Below are 22,978 nucleotides of genomic sequence, written 5' to 3' on the forward strand. Positions count from 1 at the left end.
AATGAAAAGAACTGAAAGTGGAATATACTGGCTGTGGATTAGGGGTATGTGTGTGTGTGTGTTGGTGTTTGTGTGTGTGTGTACATACACGTGCACATGCATATACTAAGGTGGGTGTCTATTTTATTAGCACACACAATAATCAGCATTTTACTTCAGTTCACCAAAAGCCCTATAGGAGCATAAAAATCTAAACAAAAGAAGATTCTGAAGTTAGAGTAATGTTAGGGGAGGGGAGAGTATTTAAGAAAACAGTTCCCAGGTTGTTAAACCCAATAGGTGAGTCCTTGAATTTTCTTATACCAGAATTCACATTATGGTTTAATTGCATTAATAGATCATTGACTCTGCAGGTGATCTGCCTCCTTCACAGTTCAAAAATATGCTGAAGAGGATTAAGGATACAGTAAAATATCACTATCTTACTTACCAGATGCTGAGCCTTCATACAGACATAAGTAAAGACTATTACGATATAAAGATCAGAAAGCACAGTGCAAAGAATATGTTGGCACTAAACTACTATAAGTTGTGAATATACTATTTCCACTTAGAAATGTGAAACTCAGCAATGTTGAAGTTAGTACTTGAAATTAAGTAGTGCATGTGATTGTGTTCGAATCAAAACTGAAACAGAAGACATTTTTTGATGAGGACTTGGCAATAATATCAATGGATTTTGCACTTTGATAACATAATAATCCCACTATTGGAAACACATTCTAAATAGAGCATTTTTGCCACGGTAAAGAACTGAACATACATCTGGTATGTATCTTCTCCATGTAAGTTAATATTACTACAAAATTTTTTATAAAAGTAATACTAAGAACAATTTTACCAAAATAAGGAAAAACTTCTATACTCATCCAACATTGTGTAAAAACTATTTTAGATTTATAAGTGCAGATTCTTTACTCTTATTGTTAGCAAATAAAAATAAACATTTCTAGAATCAGAGAGAAAAAAAGTGACAAAAAGCATCATAAAATTATTGATTTTTCTAGAGATGCCTTTCTTCTTTCAGGGTGATCATACTGATAAAAGTTTAATATAGAAATTCAGTCTAGAAGTTAACAAGGGCTAGGTTAGTGGCTTTGGCCTTGATCTGCTGAAGAAAGCACAGAGGGAGAATTTAGCTTTTGGAAAGAGAACAGATATTGGCAGTCTCCAGATTTTACTTGGAGCATCTCAACCCACATCCAGCCTGGTGTGAAGAGATGGCAGATGGTATTACTTCTGTTATTTCCACTATTGAAGCATCCTGTTCCTCTCTGCAAGCATGAATATTCAGTCACAATAAGGAACAAGGGCAAGTGTGTGCACTGTATTAAGCAGGTACCAAAAAATCTTTATCCTTTTTCTGCTACTATAGATTAATACCAAAAAATCAACATTTAGAAAATATTACTTCTGCCAAGCTTGAAAAAGAGTTATTTTCAATGATATGATGTTGGCTTTCGTGTACTTTATGTGAATGTATGGAGAAAAATGCCTGGGCAAAGAATTAGCATTTTACAGGGAAGTAATTAGCATTTTATAGGGAAGAAATGTAAAGGTAACTAAACAGAATCAATAATTACTTTCCACTTTATTTTATTTTCATGATTCCATTATTTTCTCAGAAAATGCTGAGCTGGCATTAGAGTATCAGTGCTCATCATTCAGATAGCAAATCAGATTCCTTTAACACCACAACAAACCTCTACACTGGCAGGCTATCCAGTTGTGTAAATAATACTTATTTGTAATTCTTTTCTATTTACATTTAAAAAGGATTATTGAATCCAAAAAGGGTAATTTTGCTATAAATAAATGAAACTCAGTGACCATTTATGAGAAATATTGTGACAATACCTGGGTTATGTCACCATGCCCACCCAGAGGAAAGTCTAGAAATAAAATAATATAGCTACATTTGCTAAAATGAGAAGTGTAATGATTGCTGAAAGGAAATCTAAAGGCCACCTACTTAGACTGTGAGGTAATATATCCATCAAAACACCACCTCTCATAAAATAAATTTTTTTAAGGTGATTCATTGTATGTGTGGTTAAGTTTTTCAAGAGATTTTGAAATTGAAAACCTCAGTACATAATATAAATTCCATTCTCCATAGGACACTTGTCGCTAAAAAACAATCATGTGGGAGAGGTGGCATGAGCCAGTCAGCTTTCCCTGTTCCCCTTCCGCTGCTAGGTAAAGGGCAAAAGTCCCATATGCTGGGAACCAGACAGACAGCTCAGACTGACCCATGACCCCCTAGGGCCCAGCAAGTCACTTATTTTAAAAATAAAACAATTCTTAATAAAAGGATGCATATCAGTCTGCTCTTTAGGACTGAGAGGTGATTTCTTAGATCTTTTTCACATCCTAATGAGCATACATTGCGGAAGTAAATCAATGCCAAGGCAAAGCACACGTGTGGAAGTTGAGATACACTTACGAAGTAGCCTGTTCCCAAACTGGAAGGAGCTGAACTCTGCAATAAAGCATAGAGACAAAGTGGAAAATCAGCATTGGTTTTTAACACGTTCCAATCCACACAGCTCATTACCAGCCCTTTGCAGGCTTTTCATCACTACATCACACCACCAGTGTATGCTGCCCCTTGTCATCTGCTCCTGATACAAACACCGTGTTGCTTAATTTTCCCCTTTACATCTCTCAACAACTCAGAGATGCTAACGTGCTATTTACTGAATTCCAAGCTTCTGCGGTGGACGTAATTGCCAATTTATTTGACAGGCAGCTGGGTAATGAATTAATGATGGCATTTCGCCCTGCACTGAGACTAAACAGACACACATCAGCCTGCCTCCCTGACTTGCTGACATTCAATGCCCTGGTCTCAAGCTACTCAGTTTTGTGGCCGCAAAGGGGCAGGCAAGAGGAAAAAGCTCAGACTGACTTGAAAATAAAAAGCCCAGTGGGTCTGGATGACTTTTCCAGCGTATGACCTACTTGCCAGTTTATTCCCTGAAGGCACCAGTTAGTACACACAGAGAGCTTTTCAAAAATGAGACATTTTGTAAACATAATTAGTAGACTGAAATGCAAAGAATGTGTGGGTAAAGGAAAGCAGTAAAATGCACCATTTTTCTCAAGGTTTTAGGCTCCCATAGTCTGACACATGGAAACTAAAGAACAATAATTCTAAAAGGTATGTAAGGGCATCACTGCTTTGGGGAAGGAGACCATACAAAGGACTTGGTTTGTGTTTTAGACTTGCCTTGGATTCTTTCTTGTATGTTTGTTTCTCAGCCCCCCCTGCCCCCGCCAAAAAAAAAAGAAATCTCAGTACAAATTCTTTAATTTTCTCCTGGCAGGTGTGCTCAGTGGTTAGAGCATCAGCCCTAGCACCTAAGGGTCCTAGGCTGGATTCCAGGTCAAGGGCAGGTACCTCAGTTGCAGGTTAGATCCCCGGTCCCTGGGGTGCATGCAGGAGGTAATCCATGTGTCTCTCTCACATCTTTCTCTCTCTCTCTCTCTCTCTCTCTCTCTCTCTCTCTCTCTCTCTCTCTCTCCCCCTCCCTCCCTCCCTCCCACACTCTCTAAAAAAAAAAAAAAAAAAAAAAAAAAAAATCAATGGAAAAAATATCCTAGGGTGAGGATTAATACCAAAAAAATTTCTTTACTTTTTAGTATCCTCTATTTGAACAACAGAAGTCCCAAGTAAGCTTGAAACAAAAAGAATGCTAATGCTTAGGTAGTCTTCAAATCGCAGCTAAGGGTCCTTGCAGAAGCAAGGCCTTCTCCCTGACTAGTTTGGGTGGGGTGTTATGCCTTCCCTCGAGTGACCTGACTTCCACTCTGATGTATCAGTTGCTCAATTCACCTGTAGTTCCTCCACCTAATTGTCCTGTGCCTGCTCTGCAAACTATAGGTAGCAGGAATCATCTGGTTTACTCATAATTGCTTCCCCAGAGCTTAGCACAATGCCGATGCATTTTTTAAAAGTATTTGTTGGACTGATGTACATATAAATGAATGTATTGTATGTGGGGGGAAATGATGAATTCAGTATCTGCAAAAATACAGATGTGTTTCTTCTTAATCTTAAACTGTTTCTGAGAAGGAAATACAGTACTGTCAGTACAAACAGCATTAGTATCAAACAAAGTTAATATGCTCCAGGGCATTCCTAAGTGCAGCTCCCAAAGCCAAACTTTCTTCACCTCCATGTTTCAGACAAGCTCAGGGGAATCACAGATGGCGGATGTGTGATCTTGCACACTGGTCTTGCTTTAAAAAAATCCTGCTGCATTCTTGATCCCATAAATGGTACATAGGGAGATCCACAGTAGTCATGGAGACGGCTTCTCCAGCAGTGATTAGCCATGTGACAGCATCACCTGCTTTCAGCACCCAGAGCCTTCCATGGAGCAGAGGAAAGCAAAAACCAGGTTAGGTCTCCACCAGCCTGGAGTCATGCCCCTGGGAGGTTAAATCATCTTAGGATGAATTACTCAAAGAAAACATGGAATTTGTTTATTTCAGGGTTTTTTTTCTACCTGCAAATATTATTTTATCCCAGAAGTACCCCTCCAAACCCACTCCTCCCCCCCGCCCCCCCCCCCACATATCATCTTATTGTATACCAAAGAAAATTACATACTTCAGGTCTCAGAAAGCTCTGTTATACTCATTTTGCATATATATTGTACATTACTCAGGGAGCTGGGTGGAGGAGAGGGCTTTGTTGTGCATATTTGTTCTGGCTATTGTTTATGCAGGTCTGACTGAATGAGGGAACAGTGGGTATCATTTCAATTTCTGATGTCAACATCAAATTACTTATTTAATTTCATGCCTGGCGAAGCATTGTATAGCTACACGCAGAATCATTTCACTTCATTTGTTATGCTGTGTTTTCATGGTGATTGGCTTGCCTTCCAACTGACAGCTTTAATTACGACATGAATTTGATTGCACTGCCGAGGAATTAACATAATGCAACAAAGCATTTAAGGACCCTGCCTTATAACAACCCTACTCCCCCCCCCCCCCGCACACACACACACACACACAAACACGTCAGACACATAAACACAGATACTAGACCCTCATGTACGTTACAGGTCCACTGGAGTTGCGGGCTTGCTAGAAAGCATCAGAACCTTAGAATCAGAGGCTACCCACATTCTCCAACCCACTGTAGGAAAAGATTTGTGGTATTAAGTTGTGATTTCTGGACCAGGCAGAAAACTTTGTAGAAAAATTCTCCTGGTTTAGTTTGCCAAATATCCATGATACTGACATTTCCTCCTCTTATGTCCTTCCCCACCATATTTTTCTTGGCCCATTGCCAGCTACCTTCAATCATTGCTAAATGAATCTGAACAGAAATATCTCTGAAATATAGAGATTACTCCTTGTCCAGTTCTACTTTCCCAAGAATCTGACTAAGGCTTTGTATTCAGTGTGGCACCACCCCTTGTAGCTAAAAGTATCTCCACCATCAGATATAGGTGACAAGTTCTGAGACCAGCAATAGAGTAGAGGTCTGTTTCACTGACAGCTGACAACACACATCACATGTCCAAGGCCTTGCTATCCAAAAGTCCCAGAAGAGCCTTGGTCATGTATGCCTAATCTAAGTCTGCATCCAAATATAGCTGCAAAATATTTGTTAGCAGTAACATTTTTCCAAGTCAGAAATTCCATGAATACCATAAATCATGGGCAACAACAGATTAAGCTACAAAAATGCAATGCTTATAAATACCTTTTTATTTGAAAGATGTTACATTAGTTATACATTTACAGATGTGCATTTAGGGATTGGTGCTGCTTTTTCATGTTAGAGAAGAGACAGACACCAAGACGTAAAGGCCTAACCCTGACCACTGAACCATTTGATGAAATAAAGTTGATTTCAACAAATTCTAATGAGAGGAGGGGTCTTCTGTTTTTCTTACAAAATGTCCAAACTATACAGCAAAAATATCCATAAAATCCAGAAAAGCCTATGAATCAAACTGAGGCTTGAAAAGGGACATGTTTTTAAAAATGCAACAAAGGCATACAACAGCATCTGAAATGATAGCATGCATTCATGTTTAGGCAAATACTTCATTCATATTTCTTCAAGTGGCAGACTTGCCAATTCATTCATATTTTCAATGCAGTAGGTAGAAATTAGAGGTATAGAGAGACTGAGAAAATAGAGTAGGAGAAAGTGTTTAGCAGTTTGCATGAGAAGACAAGAATATCAGAAAACGCCAGCTAGCTGACTGTGTGATATGCGATTTCTGGGCTTATTATAAGCCATCTCCTGTTTAACATGTTTTTTCATTCTGCTGTGTGTTTTTTTGTTTGTTTGTTTTGGGTTTTGTTTTTGTTTCTGTTTCGTGTTGGGTTTTTTTTGCCAATTTGACCACTGCTCTAGCTATCTCTGCAAATTACATACCTCGATCTCATTATGTTGCAAAGGAGAGCTTTCTTACAAACACACTCTGTCTGGTTCAATCTCCAAGCTACCATGGGCTGCAGGAATTGTAATAGGATGCACAGTTGAAAGACATTTTCCAGGAGGGAGAATGTTGCTGCTGACATTCAAGTCTGCAAGTGGATATTCATTAAATGCTCATTCTCCTCTTTCTCACTGCCCGCCACCTGACTTTCTCTCCATCTCTGTCACTAAGCTATCCTTGAAGCTACTCATTAAAGTCATGAAGTTAACATTTCTGTGTTAACAGCTTACCTACAACAAGGGATTTCAAAATTGATTATCCATCTAAAATAGATGTGCTCCATTCATTAGAGATCTACACAGAGAGGCCACGGCTACTATTACAGCTCCCTGAGTATGAAATGGATGTGTGCTCCACCCGGAGATGAGATATGTGCTCTGACCCTAGGGCTAATTTAAATAGAATATTTAAAATTGTTCCAAATCACCAGTTGTGTCTGACATTCCTGCCTACCCACCTCCATGTTAATGCTTTTCTCTCTTGGGAGTAAGAAGCATAAGGATCATGGCCAAGTACATTTCTTGCAAAGGTCAGGAGACAAGCTCATTTGTGGATTTCCTGTAGTGTTTTAGAAAATAATGACAATTAAAAGAACCTGAAATCTTAATCCTAAGAAATCAATCTTGGGGATACAATTACTAATAGCCGATAAAGACGCAAAATAGTGTAAATGAGCTACTAGGAAAATTCAAGTAAAAATGGAAAAAGGACGACAACTTGAAAACAAGCATCAGGTATGATGATTATGGTCACTTCCACCTTCCATTTTCCAACCCTCGGCTATAACCCACTCCAAGTTGTCACCAGCTCTCAACTATACTCAACAACCTTTATGGCTTTTTGTTTTTTAATTTCATTCTTTATCTGCAGTTTTGCATATAAAAGCCAAAGCAAACATTTTAAAGTAACAATGATAACAACACTCCTTTTAATATCTTCCAGAGCCTTTTAAAATAGTAAATCATCTAGGGTGAACAGTGTCCCCTTGATTGTGAGGGTTAATTTTACCTAGGCTACTGGGTATCATGATAGTTGGTCAAACTATTCTGGGTGTCACAGTGAGGATGTTTTTGGATGAGCTTAGCATTTAAATAGAAAGACTGAATAAAGCATACTGCCCCCTCCCTAATGTGTGTGATCTTTAGTTTAATAAAACAAACAAAAATCATCCTCAGAATAGGAGGGAATTCCTCTGTCCTACTGTCCTCTAGCTGTAACAACAGTGTTTTCCTGCTTTCAGGCACAAACTGGAAGAAACACTGACTCTTCCTGGGTCTCAAGCATTTCGGCCTTTGGACTGGAACTAACCACCAGCTCTCCTGGGTCTCCAGCTTGCCGACTGCAGATCTTGAGATTGTCAGCCTCCAACCTTGTATATGTCCATACATTCTATTAGCTCTGTTTCTCTTGAGAGCCCTGATAGAATGACCTTGTTTAGAAATAGGATCTTTAAAAGATGAAGTCACACTGGATTAAGGTGGGCCCTAAAGCCAATGACTGTTGGCCCTCTTGAAGAGGGAAAGGCACACAAAGCTACAGACAGAATAGAAGGCCATGTGAAGACAGAGGCAGACACTGGGCTGATAGAGTTAAGAGCCAGGTACACCGAGGACCGGAAGAGCCACCAGCAGCTAGAGGAAGGAAAGGATTCTTCCCTAAAGGCTTCAGCAGGGATCACAGACCTGCTGACACCTTAGTTTGGGACTTCTTGCCTTGAAAACTATGAGATAATCTATTTCTTTTGTTTGTTTTAAACCACTCACTTTGTGGTCACTCATTACAGCAGCCCTACAAACTAATGTAATACCTAGCCTCCTCACCATAGGCCAGGAGGGGAAACAGAATATCGGCAGTCCTTCACAGGTCTGGATTGGATTCTCTTCTTAAACACAGAGACACTCACTGCTGGTGCAGTCAGTATCTGTTTCTCCTCTAACAGTGGAGGGTAAGTATGTGATCAGCCCCTGTGTTCGTTCACCGCACTCGAGCCAACCAGCCTTTTCTCTCCCTCAAACATGTCACGCTTGCTTTGACTTAGGGCCTTGAACGTGCTGTTTTTATTGCCTGGTGTGCTTTTCCTTCAGATCTTCACAAGGTGCTCAGGCTTTTCTTCATTCAGGCTTCAGCTCAATGTCACCTACACAGAAAGGACTAATCCAATCTCCCTAGTTAAAACAGCAAAATGCACCCTTCTACCTTCCATCGCTGTTTTGTTTACGTCATTAAATGTATCATATCAGAAATAATTTTACTGTTTGCTCACAGGCGTGTTTTTGCCTCCCCCGATAGAATGGAAACTTCACAAGGGCAGTGACTTCATCTTGTTCACCATTCAGCCTCAAGTGCCCAGAATTATACCTGTCACCTAAAAGGTACCAATAAAGATTTCTGGACAATCAATACACTGACAATTCTAAGAAAACACATACATATATGGTATAGGAAAGGGAAAGGCATACATAAACTTTTAGAGGGGAAATATAGCACAAATAAAAATAAGAGAAAAAAGGAGAAATAAAATATCAAAAATCCTCCAAAGGTCTGGATTAGATGTATTTCCTAAACTACAAAGAAGCTCATTGATGGTATTGCCTGTTCTGTTTCTTCCTTACAGTGGCTAGCAAAACTTTCATAAAGGTTTGGGGAGAGGGTAGGAAGAAAAGAGGATAGGCGCCGCTAGATGCTTGCATCGATGGATGAAATATGGCATGGTGGGGCAGATAAGCCAATAAAACCCCCAAAACTGGGAAGAAACTGAAGAAATAATCAACTGTGATCAGGGTAAATGACTACACAGAACAGTCACACTAGAGAACTGTTTAGCACAAGACTTATGAGAATTCGATCCCTTTTCACTATTCTCTGGAATGTTTTAATTCCTTCAAAGTTTTGAACACTTAGAAAGTATTAAATATATTTCTGCCCTCAGAGCACTCAGTCAAAAGATCTCAATGACTGTGTAATACTATGCTCTTGTCCACTGACCTAATGTGGCTTTCATTTCTCTGCTATATGATGAAATTGAGACTACTAACTAATCCTGTAAAAACTTCCAGTGTCAATAAGATCTTATATTTAAAAGGAAAATCTCAGCCCTAGCTGGTCTGGCTCAGAGGATAGAGTGTCGGTCTATGGACTGAAGGGTCCCAGGTTTGGTTCCAGTCAAGGGCACATGCCTGGGTGGCCAGCTGGATCCCCAGTGGGGGGCGTGCAGGAGGCAGCTGATCAATGATTCTCTCTCATCATTGATGTTTCTATCTCTCTCTCCCCTCTCCCTTCCTCTCTGAAATCAATATATATATACTGATTTATATATATATATACCTCTCCCTTCCTCTCTGAAATCAATATATATATATATAAAATTTCAGAAGAACAGCTCCTTGAGTAATTTATAGTGGTATCACAAAATCAATGAAATATAAACACACAAAGAAATATTCTTATCCACTCATACTCATCACAAAATTAATGAAATATAAACAAAGAAATATTCTTATCCACTCATACTCATAGCAAAGACTGAGTGAACTGACATTATTCAATATTAAAAGGGGAGGAAAATATCTATAATTAAGATACTAAGAGTACTATATAAATAATTATACTTTGTTTATTCCACTTAATTCTTGTAAGAATTCAATGTTGCATGCATCAACTATTACCCTAAATCTCACAAACTTTCCTGAGAGGTGTAGGAAGGTGGCTGGTTTTTGTGGTTGTCCACCTTCGCTGATGGAGAAGTAGATGGGCGATTTTTATAGGAATGACTCAGTGTGCTACAATGGTCTCCAAACTTTCATGCTTATGAACACTTCTCAGTAAAAAGCTTTGAGCACATTTCTAAAATGTTTATAAGTTATAGAAACAAACTACTCCATGATTATTAAATTGGGTATTAGCAAAGTTTAATTTCTTTTTCAGACAAAAAGTAAATATGTACTAACACTTAATACACTAATCATCATATACACCATAATGAAGAAACTGCTTTGGAGCATAAAAAAGAAGAAAACAAGAGGCAATGGATTTGCTCCTATTATACACCCTAACTCTGCTGCTTCTTGAAACTCAGGGACAGAATTGCTGTCTTCTTAAGAGTATTATCTCACTTACTCTGTTAATGTTTCTGTGTTGGTATCAATAATAAAATTTCCTATATACTTGATCTATTTTATAAGAAAGTTTCCAAGTGTTGCTCTCAGGGGCAAAGATGGTTTAAGAATCCTGTTATATGACATGTTGGGGAAGAAGGCTAGAGTGTCCGAAGAGGGCCCGGTGGTGCTGGCAAGTGGTAAAGGGGAATCAGGCCCCTTGGTGGGGGGCGGATGGAGAGCTGACAGATCCGTCAAGAGGCATGGTGTGTTCTCACAAGGGTTTCTCCCCCAGAAATAGGCAGTGATACACTGGGGAGATGACATCATTTAACTCTGGGCTATTTGTAATTTCTTCACCCATGAGATTGGTAATAATCCCTTTCTGCGATTTTATTTCTGTTAGAAGGGGTGACTAACAAGCCAATTACTTGGCAAGAGAAGGAACTGAATTTCCTGACTGTTTCTAAGGTGACAAATACTCCCTCCTACCTTATATTTTGTTAAAACACATTTTAGGTCAAACTAGAAAATGGAATAACACTGTAACGCAAGGCTCAACCATGTGTACATGAAGAAAGGGTGAACTTATACTTGGATATACAAAGCGATATGAAGTGTAGTGTAGGGAATTGAGACTTTACCCAAGGGATGTAAGGTTTGGTGGTTCTGTCTGATTTCTTTTAAAATACTTACATCGCTGAGTCTTTCCCGAGAGCTGCTCCTGTGGAAACCCTTGGATTCTCCACTGGCGCTTTCACTGTCGCTGTCCCTGCAGCTGTTCTGTCCTGGCTTGAGCTAAAGACAAAAGAAAAGAGAAACAAGAAGAGAGTCAGCGTTCTCCCCTCACAGGATTGTTGCTTCGCCCCTGTCTGTAAGCCTCATCAGAAGTGAAGAACTTTAAGTCTTGATCTTAAACATTCTCCTCAGTTTCTGAATAGTGTCAGGCAAGTTGCCATAGAGAGAAACACAGAAGCAAAACATTTACCATAGAATGCTGATATAGATAAAAGAGTGATCAAGCCTCAAATAAACACTTGAAAAGTCTAACAAGGGTCCATAAATCTTAGAAAGTAATCTTCCCTCAAAGTTTTCCTCTGTTTCATTGTGATTGTTGGTCAAAAATAAAAAGACCCAGAACACTGGCCAGATTACACCAACTATAATTTCCCACCTTGTTTCTCCTGTCCTCTTCTAATAAAAAACAGAACAGGAGAAAAACCAAGGCTTTCCCATCCTAGGAGAAAATGATGAGATGCTGGGTGCTATCCGTAACCACTGGGAAGACACTTAATAATCCTGTTTGTTGAGACAACGTTCTGGAGGTCTCCTGCTCGATATTTAAAAGTCACAGGTTAAGACATACAGTTTAAGTAAATTAAGCCAGCACTCATTCAACAAACAGGTATTAAGTCCACAACGGGGCCTGATAGTAAGCATTAGAGATATGGTGACAAACAAACAAACAAAAAAGTCTCTACACATTTACGCAGCTCTGGTTTTCCAATAAACGAGTCAAACACATAAGGAAGATCGGTCTGTCTATGATGTCATCACCAACCAAATTTGCAGAAATCCCAAGCAATTTGATGAAGGTTACAAGACACAGCCCCTTTACAATGTGCTCAATCTAGCAAATGAAATAAAGTGCAAGACATGTAAGTATAACCATACAAGAAAATACTTGCTAAATGAAAACCAAAAATTAGCCAGTGACCACCGAGGAAAGTGATTTTTGAAGCCATGGATTTTGAAAGAGGACTGAGCTCAGAGGATTTGGCTGAGAGGAGAGAAGACAATCCTGATGGGAGAAAGGCAGAAAGCAAAGGCAGGGAAAGCGACTTGCCAGGAAATGATTCGGGTCTTCTCAGAAACAGAATGAGAAGACATATTTGGGGAGAAAATAGAAAGAAATCTTAGAGATGGGTGTATGGACCAGAACATGGATAGTCTCAATCAAAGCAAAAGTTCCATTTTTCTGGGAAGGAGGGAACTTCTGAGAGCAGAACAGATAACAGGTAGCAAAACGTTTATCTGCAGGTTTTCATATGGCTCTGGGGCCAAGGGATAAGATGAACAAAATGAACGGAGACTGAATCTGTATTACATTTCTATATCTTCAATGTGCTTCTTTAAAGACTGAAGTGCAGACCCCACTTTTTAAAAAATGTTTTTATTGATTTTTAGAGAGACAGAGGGAGAGGGATAGAGAGATAGAAACATCGATGAGAAAGAAACATCTATCAGCTACCTCCCGCACCTACTGGGGATTGAGCCTGCAACCTGGGTATGTGCCCTGACCAGAAATTCACTGGTGACCTCCTGGTTCATGGGTTGATGCTCAACCACTGAGCCATACCAGCAGGGCCAGACACCACTTTTGATCATACCACCTAATTAGATATTTCCAGATCCCCACTATGTAGAGCATTCTTTTTAGCTTCCATACTATCTACAAATCCATTTTTTTTTAATCCTCACCCAGGACACGTTTTTTCATTGATTCTAGAGAGAGAGAAAGGGAGAGGGAGAAAGAGAGAAACATCAATGTGAGATAGAAACATCAATCAGCTGCCTCACACATGGGCCCCTACCAGGGATTGAACCCACAACCTGGGTATGTGCCCTGACTGGGAATTGAACCCGAAAACCTTTGGTGCATGGGACAATGCTCTAATCACACAGCAACTCCAGCAAGGGCTCTACAAATCCATTTTTATCATTTCCTTCTAAACATTATTCTCCAGAAGTCTTCTCTAATGGAACCCCAACAGTGATGCTAATTCTACTTTGTATCCTCCTCAGCCTTTAAGTATTTCGTCTCCTCCTAAATTATTGCTAAACTTGCTAATTCTCAGTTAATCCAGATGCAAGCTCTATGAGCCTTTCTTATTACTATGGAATATAAGTTCAGAATATTGTCTTTCTATTCAAGTATTCATTTTTATACTTATAATAAAAGGGGATTTAATCTAAAATGAACATCGCTTTCTTGAACATGTCATGTCCATTTCTGCTCTCCACTTTTTCACAAGGGATTTCCTCTTTCTGGCATGCTCATCCTCACATTCTCTGTGTTCTTCAGGCCAAGATTTTTTTTTAAAAAAAACCCTCATAGATAGTATATCCTCCACCATGGTCTTTGAAGAAATCTTTCTTTATAAATTCATTTTTTAATATATGCCCTCACAGTTAGCTAGCATAACATTCTATCATATATTTTCAAGTTTAAAGCAGACTACTATTAAATAAGTTTGCACTGATGATAAAATCTGTATGTGGAGAGGCCCCCTTAATTTATAAGCAATGTCAGAAATCTCAGCTCACTGGATCTCTGAGTTAAGCAAACATAGGTAAAGGTACCTCCAATGTGCAGATGAAGAAACAAATAAAACCAGAGATGTGCTCAGAAGTAGGCATGAAATCTAGAACTAAACCCATGTCTCTACTGCCTACTGCTCACTTCATTCAAATCTTAGTGCCCATTTATTTTTTTAAATATGTTTTCATTGATTTTTCAGAAAGAGGGAAAGGGAGAGGGATAGAGAGAAAGAATCATTGATGAGAGAGAAAGATCCATCAGCTGCCTCCTGCATGCTCCCTACTGGAATGGAGCCCACAATCTGAGCATGTGCCCTGACCTGGAATGGAACAGGGACCTCTTGGTTCCTGAGTTTACACTCAACCACTGAGTCACACCAGCTGCACCTTAGTATGCATTTAGGTATTTACATTTAACATGGAAATAATGAGTCTGCAGGATGTTAGTATCTCCATGGAATATATTCTAAATACATCTTTAGTACTTGGCTGCATTCTCAAAGAAGAACTCTTATAAGGTGATATCTGATCAAGAGATGTTTATAAAAACTCAGTCCCCCAACTAAGATGAAAAATAAAGATCCAAGGAATAAAGGATATCAGGGTGTGAAGACTATTCTAATATCTAACTGGCTTAGCAAACTGTGGACTTTGCATATGGGTCTTTTCCATGTTTTTGCACGGAAGGAAAATGATAGAACGCCCAACAAGAGACTCCAGTGGACTTGACATAAATTATCTGACTAACTGTTGATCTGGGCTAAGGGCAAAACTCAAGAAGAACTGAGATGAAGCAGTTTGCTAGTCTTCCCTGTGCCCTGCCAGCAAAAGCACTTCAGTGAATTTTCTTGGGAGAGTCTTACATAAAATCCACCCCCACACTACCCCTTTCTCCTCCAAAGCCAGGCTCAAGTTTAAAGGAAACTTAGGATTTTAAACTGTCAGACAGCTCAATATTTCAAAGAAATGGATTGACTATAGTAAGTACTAAAGCTAAACCACATGATTTCAGGCAAAAGAAGTATTCACTCTTAATCCCATGAATATATTTAAAACTGGCATTTTCAGCCACATCCAATGGATCATTTGGGGTAGCATAACTAACTCAAAAGTTGTAATCCTTCACCTGAAATTCCCAGCTATTTCCTACAACCAAGGGACATTACAAAGGCCAGGTGTTGGCTTAAACATTTAAAGACCTAAGAAAAATCAATCTGCTTACATTGATTTGTCCTAGCATCCATGGCGGCTCTGTTATAAGAAAGCATTGCTCTAACTGATGCAATGAGTTTTCTTACTATCAGCCTATAAATACTTCAGCACCTCGTTTATTTAAAAATTACTGTAATTCACTCTCTAGTTCCAGAACTTTCTTCCCATCAGAGGAGTATATATTTCAGTCACCAGTATTAAAACAAACGAGACAAAATGAAAGGATACTAATGTCTGGCCTGAGTGGCAGTAATTATATCGATAAGATTAATATCTTTTATAAAATGAAGCCATTTCGTTTTTCATTAGATTTCACTGTCAACAATATATTCTCCACACTCTGAAACTGTGATCTCGTTACAGACTTAACTGTTATTAATGGCTAATTAGGAAAATAACGATCCATGGTTTTATCACTGCTAATGAACATATAACAAAGTCTCATCTCCCTGGACTGAGTGAAAGGTAGAGCAATTCTGCACACATCTGCCAAGATTTGTGAGCCAGGCTATGATCATTCTTTTCAGCTTGAGTATGGAGAGTTCCAGCAAGATGCTAGCTGCTCAGCAGGTGTCATTAACCCTTCAAGCAAAATTTATAGGAGAATAAAGTATGTAGAGAAGATGTCTATGCCTGGAACTCCCAAGGAATGATGTAAATTATGCAGTGTAATACAGAAGATCATCCAATTATGCAGTGCAATGCAGAAGAGCATTCCACAGTTTTGGTTCCTCAAAGTGGCATAAATCCTATCTCAGACTGCTGAGTTCTCCTGTAAGGATCTAAATAAATTCTATATAAGGTTTTTAAAATGTGTCAATAAGCACAGAATTTTCTCTCATTCAAAGAAATTTTGAAATACACCTTCATTAAAACAGTAAGAATTTAATCTCATAAATTTTTTTTCCAAAAAATAATTGTCCACAATGGGGAGGGTTTAATAGATTGGGTGGCATCTGTACTATTTTATTCCTTAGGCTTTAAAAAGTATTTCAGATGAGATATAGAGAACCAAACTCAAGAACTTAACGATAGCTCGGCTGGCATGGCTGAGTGGTTGAGGGTCTACCTATGAACCAGGAGGTCACATTTCGATTCCAGGTCAGGGCACATGCCCAGATTGCGGGCTCGATCTCCAGAGTTGGGTATGCAGGAGGCAGCTGATCAATGATTCTCTTTCATCATTGATGTTTCTATCTCTCTCTTCCTCTTCCTTCCTCTTTAAAATAAATAAAAATATTTTTTAAAATGAAAATTATAAACATGTAAGTAAAATAATTTGCAGGACCTATAAAATATGTGCTAGAGGTTAACTCATGTATTTTCCATTAAATGAAAAATAAAAGAAATAACCTAATTATAGAGATTAAAAAGAACGTAAATAAGAAACAAAACAAAACACAACTATAGCAAAAAGTAAAGGAAGATTATCTACTTATATAAAAACCCTGGGTGTAACATCATGACCCAAGGCGCTACCAATGGGAAGGAAGGGAGTCCTGCAGGGGTTGTCTTGGAAACGGCTGCGCCCTCCCCGACCTGTTTCCCAGAGGGCGAGGTTTCAGGCAGGAACCCGCCCTCACAGTGGAGCATGGAAGTACTGAGTCCTGGGTTGCCTTGCCAAGGGCTGAGTCCTTCCCAAGCTGTTTGCCATGAGGCCTGAGGGAAGAACCCACCCTCGAAGTGCCAGGAGCGCCCAGCAGCAGTCAGTCCTGGGTTGCTGAGGCGGAGGCCACAGCATGGTAGAACTCTGGGTCTGGCCTAACAGGGGGCGTGGCCGGCCTTCAAACCAGACCCTGACAGTAGGGAGGAGGCAGCCCCATTCCTCACAGAATCTGCTGTTGGATAGCTTGCTGTCAGTGGCCTGCCAGCCAGAAACCCCATTCACCTGCACCCCAGACCCTGACAGGAGGGAGGAGGGAGCCCTATTCCTCATGGAATCGACAGGTGGCCAGCTTGCTGTCAGGGGCCTGCCAGCTAGGAATCCTATTCACCTGAATATCTGTATTAAGTTTTAATACATTATATTAGAGGTCGTGGTGGTACTGTTTTACCCACAGCATCTACAGGAATTGCTGCAAAGTTACTTCTCGGTGGAAGCACTTTTCATTCCCAATATAAATTACTGATTCCATTAAATGAAACTTCAATTTCTAGACTCAATATAAACAGTGAAGTTGCTAAAACTATTAAAAAGGCCCAACTTCTCATTATTGATGAATGCACCATGGCATCCAGTCATGCTATAAACGCCATAGACAGATTACTAAGAGAAATTATGAGTCTGAATGTTGTATTTGGTGGGAAAGTTCTCCTTCTTGGAGGGGATTTTCGACAATGTCTCAGTATTGTACTGCATGCTATGGGATCAGCCATAGTACAAACGAGTGTAAAGTACTGCAATGTTTGGGGATGTTTCAGAAAGTTGTCTCTTACAACAAATATGAGATTAGAGGATTCTGCTTATAGTGGATGGTTAGTAAAACTTGGAGATGGCAAACTTGATAGCAGTTTTCATTTAGGAATGGATATTATTGAAATCCCCTGTGAAATGATTTGTAATGGATCTATTATTGAAGCTACCTTTGGAAATACTATATCTATAGATAATATTAAAAATATATCTAAACGTGCAGTTCTTTGTCCAAAAAATGAGCATGCTCAAAAATTAAATGAAGAAATTTTGGATATACTCGATGGAGATTTTCACACATATTTGTGTGATGATTCCATTGATTCCACAGATGATGCTGAAAAGGAAAATTTTCCCATCGAATTTCTTAATAGTATTACTCCTTCGGGAATGCTGTGTCATAAATTAAAATTGAAAGTGGGTGCAATCATCATGCTATTGAGAAATCTCAATAGTAAATGGGGTCCTTGTAATTGTACCAGATTTATTATCAAAAGATTATGACTTAACATTATCGAAGCTGAAGTATTAACAGGATCTGCAGAGGGAGAGTTCGTTCTGATTACAAGAATTAATTTGTCCCCATCTGACACTGGCCTCCCATTTAAATTGATTTGATGACGGTTTCCCGTGATGCCAGCATTTGTGATGACTATTAATAAATCACAAGGACAGGGAGAAACCAAGATGGCGGCATAGGTAAACACCGGAGTTTGCTGCCTCGAACAACCACTTTAAGAATACAACTAAAAGACTGAACGGACATCACCCAGAACCACAGGAAGGCTGACTGAGGAGAGACTCTTCAACTAGAAGGAAAAACAAAAGCATTACGAGGCTTAGAGGAGGCGCAGTGTGGAAAATTTAAAGGTACGGTGGTGCGGCGGTGCGCGCGCAAAGCGGGCTGGTGGCTGAGGGCGCGGTTGTCGTTTTCGGTCGGGAGTGAGTCTCAGACTCTGGGCTACAGATCCGGGCGAGTCTCTAGGGACCCAGACTCAAACGGGAGAAGTGGGACTGTCTGGCTACGGTCCCTCCGAGGTTTGCAGCTGTTGCTGGGACAGAGAGGCAGAGCCCCTGGAGACGGACTGAGAGCAGCCATAGCTGCTCCCTCCCCCCGCCCTGTTGAGCCCGCCCCGCCCAGGCCCTGCGCAGAGCCATTTGCCAATCGCCTCAGGCAAAGGCTGGACTAGCGCCTCCCCAGAGGACTGAAGTTTTCCACACAGCTGATTCCTACAGCCAGTCGGCCTGGTGGTCAAATCCCTCTAGTGTTAACTACAACAATTAAGGCTTGGCTAGAACAAGACTGCGCACAAAGACCACAAGGGGGTGCACCAAGAAAGCATAAAAGATGCGGAGACAAAAAAACATGACAGAAATGGAGGATATGGAGCTAAGAATCGCAATTTTGAGGGCTTGCTATAAACTTGAGCAGAGCCTCACGAAAACTAATGAGACCCTCGATGCTACGATAAAGAAATTAGAAAGTAAGCATACACGGACTGAAATAAAGAATATTATACCCAATAGCAGACCAGACGAGCACAAGAATCAAACCAAAGATTTGACAAAAAACACCCAACTGGAAAAGCAAAATGAAAAAAGAATCCGAAAGTGTGAAGATAGTGTAAGGAGCCTCTGGGACAGTTTCAAGCGTACCAACATCAGAATAATAGGGGTGCCAGAAGATGAAAGACAGCAAGATATTGAAAACCTATTTCAAGAAATAATGGCAGAAAACTTCCCCCACCTGGTGAAAGAAATGGACTTACAGGTCCAAGAAGCGCAGAGAACCCCAAACAAAAGGAATCCAAAGAGGACCACACCAAGACACATCATAATTAAAATGCCAAGAGCAAAAGACAAAGAGAGAATCTTAAAAGCAGCAAGAGAAAGAGACTCAATTACCTACAAGGGAATACCCATACGACTGTCAGCTGATTTCTCAACAGAAACTTTGCAGGCCAGAAGGGAATGGCAAGAAATATTCAAAGTGCTGAATACCAAGAACCTACAACCAAGATTACTTTATCCAGCAAAGCTATCATTCAGAATTGAAGGTCAGATAAAGAGCTTCACAGACAAGGAAAAGCTAAAGGAGTTCATCACCACTAAACCAGTATTATACGAAATACTGAAAGGTATCCTTTAAGAAGAGGAAGAAGAAAAAGGTAAAGATACAAATTGTGAACAACAAACATGCATCTATCAACAAGTGAATCTAAGAATCAAGTGAATAAATAATCTGATGTACAGAATGAACTGGTGATTATAATGAATCAGGGACATAGAAAGGGAATGGACTGACTATTCTTGCCGGGGGAAGGGGAATGGGAGATTCGGGAAGAGACTGGACAAAAATCGTGCACCTATGGATGAGGACAGTGGGTGGGGAGTGAGGGCGGAGGGTGGGGCGGGAACTGGAAGGAGGGGAGTTATGGGGGGGGGGGAAGAGGAACAAATGTAATCTGAACAATAAAAATTTAATAAAAAAAAAAAGAAAAAAAAATAAATAAATCACAAGGACAAACTCTAGACAGAGTAGGAATATTCCTACCTGAACCTGTTTTTGCACAAGTTCAGTTATATGTTGCTTTCTCTTGAGTTTGAAGAGCATGTGACATTACAGTTAAAGTTCTAAATACTTCATCACAAGGGAAATTAGTCAAGCACTCTGAAAGTGTTTTCACTCTTAATGTGGTGTACAGGGAGATATTAGAATAAGTTTAATCACTTTATCAGTCATTGTTTGCATCACTATTGTTTTTATATCATGTTTTTGTTGTTTTCATATCATGTTTTTGTCGTTTTTATATCATGCCTCTGTTGTTGTTACATACTTTTGTTACTGTTTATTTACTAATAAATTTATATATTATTTTCATATACATTTTACTAATTTCCTTTCATCTCTCAAACTTCTATTATAGAGAAAGGGCAAATAGCAATATTAAAATATCTCCACTAATTAATTCCTTTTAAAAAAATATATTTTATTAATTTTTTACAGAGAGGAAGGGAGAGGGATAGAGAGTTAGAAACATCGATGAGAGAGAAACATCGATCAGCTGCCTCCTGCACATTCCCCACTGGGGATGTGCCCGCAACCAAGGTACATGCCCTTGACCGGAATCGAACCCGGACCCTTGAGTCTGCAGGCCGATGTTCTATCCACTGAGCCAAACCGGTTAGGGCAATTAATTCCCTTTTAATGTGCATGAATTTCGTGCACCGGGCTACTAGTAAAAATATAAATAACATAATGAATTGAAAATTAAAATATTGTACAATTAATAAAGTAGAGTAAAACTGGGAGCAAAACTTACAAAGATAAGAGAGAAACCTCGTACAAACCTAAGAATAAAAAGAGATAAAAAGCAACACCAAACATGAAAATAATATATCATTATATAATAATGTGATAAAACAAGACACACTTATATATAAAATATAATAGGCACAAATCTAAATTATAGCAGTAAACATTATTCTTTGGTACTGTCAAAGTAATAATCAAATATTTTAAAATTTTAAAGAAAATTTAACAAAATTTGATTCAGAGCATGTAAAAAAATATGCAAAGCTAATCTATGCCGAAATCTGATAATAACAAAACAAAAAGGGAAATATGGAAAAATATTCTTAATTAAAGGAGCTGCTAAAATATGATAAAATACTGTTTTACTGTTTTACAGCTTATCAAGAGAATCAAAACTCTTCTATGAGTTGGCCAAGGTGCTATTATACTATTTCTTCATAACTTAATAAGGTGAAGGGAAGAGAGTGCAAATGTAAAAAGCAATGCTTGATGTATTACTAAACATCTCTATCTACAACTTGGGTATTATTTCTAGATTAAATTATGTTGAGACAAAAGGTTTAATAACATACCTGACTTTTTGATTTTCTACCAAAAAAAGATAAACTATAGGGGGAAAACTCTAAGGAGAAAAGGATGTACAAAATGGGATTAAAGAGAAAAGCCTGAAAGAACAGAAGGTGCTTGGCATTCCTTGGGTTTGTTTGTGGACTACTAGGATAAATCTGTTTTCAAATAGGCTCACAAATTCACACACAATATACATATGAAATGCACAAATAAATCTATGAAGAAATACTTTTGACCTCTTTGGTATAGTTTCTAACCTTCTGATAATGATAATTTGATTATTAAAAGGAAACTCTGAGAATATTATTTTGGAGGAGAGGATAAAGATACAAAAATAACAAATACACAAACCTCAGTTTTATAGTTTTCTATAAACAAAACCAATTTTCAAACTTTTTAATGACCTGGCATTATTTAAAATAACCATCACCCTCAAACCTGAAATGCTTTACGTCTTTTATTTTTCCCATTTGAAAACATAGTCATCTGAAGTGTAAGGAAGGAAATGTTAGCATTTAACCTTAATTGCTTCCTTACTCCACATATATATGAATTTTAATTGGGGGGGATGGACACAATTCAGTCCATAGCATTTAACCTGTATACCACTAAACTTATTACCAAGTAGTGACTATTTCATACTAGTTTACATTACTTCCAGGAGAATAGAAATAAATGGGTTTAGCAAGCACTATTCAATTTTTTTGAAAAGCCACAGACATCCTAGGTGGGATGGGTCCCACAAATGCATTTCTAGCATATTTGATATCCCTATTATAAACTGCATTGTGCCCACCCAAAATTCATATGTAGAAATCCTAACTTCCATTTCTTCAGAATGTGACTTTTCATGAAGATGGGACTTTAAAAAGGTAATTAAGCTGAAATGAGTCCATTACAGTGGGCCCTAATCCAAGCTGACTTGTCCTACATAATAAAACCCTAATATGCAAATCAACAGAACAGCAGAACAACCGGTCGTTATGATATGCACTGACCACCAGGGGGCAGACGCTCAACGCAGGAGCTGCCCTCTGGTGGTCAATGTGCTCCCACACAGGGAGCGCGGCTCAGCCAGAAGCCAGGCTCATGGCTGGTGAGTGTGGCAGTGGCGGGAGCCTCTCCTTCCTCCATGGCAGCGCTAAGGAACAGCGAGCCGTGGGATCTCCATATCAGATATCAAGCTGTATTACAAAGCCACTGTTCTCAAAACTGCCTGGTACTGGCACAAGAACAGACATATAGATCAATGGACTAGAAAAGAGAACCCAGAAATCAACCCGAACCAATATGCTCAATTAATATTTGACAAAGGAGGCAAGAACATACAATGGAGTCAAGACAGTCTCTTCAATAAATGGTGTTGGGAAAAATGGACAGATATATGCAAGAAAATGAAACTAGACCACCAACTTACACCATACACAAAAATAAACTCAAAATGGATAAAGGACTTAAATGTAAGACGGGAAACCATACAAATACTAGAGGAATCCAAAGGCAACAAAATCTCAGACATATCCGAAGCAATTTTTTCACTGATACTGCTCCTAGGGCATTGGAAATTAAAGAGAAA

At 39.1% G+C, this 22,978-nt stretch overlaps 1 protein-coding gene across 1 annotated transcript in view; it reads right to left on the reverse strand.

Moving 5' to 3' along the window:
* LOC111825885 overlaps window positions 1-22,978 on the reverse strand; it is a 699,632-nt gene that overhangs the window by 179,379 nt on the left and 497,275 nt on the right. The window contains exons 3-4 of the mRNA XM_023753412.1: window positions 11,267-11,368; window positions 2,447-2,482 (exon numbers count right to left, since the gene is read on the reverse strand). Coding sequence (XP_023609180.1) covers window positions 2,447-2,482; window positions 11,267-11,368 — 138 coding nt within the window. The remainder of the gene's footprint in view (window positions 1-2,446; window positions 2,483-11,266; window positions 11,369-22,978) is intronic.

The sequence above is a fragment of the Myotis lucifugus genome, unplaced genomic scaffold, assembly GCF_000147115.1.
Source record: "Myotis lucifugus unplaced genomic scaffold, Myoluc2.0 scaffold_45, whole genome shotgun sequence".
NCBI lineage: Eukaryota > Metazoa > Chordata > Mammalia > Chiroptera > Vespertilionidae > Myotis > Myotis lucifugus.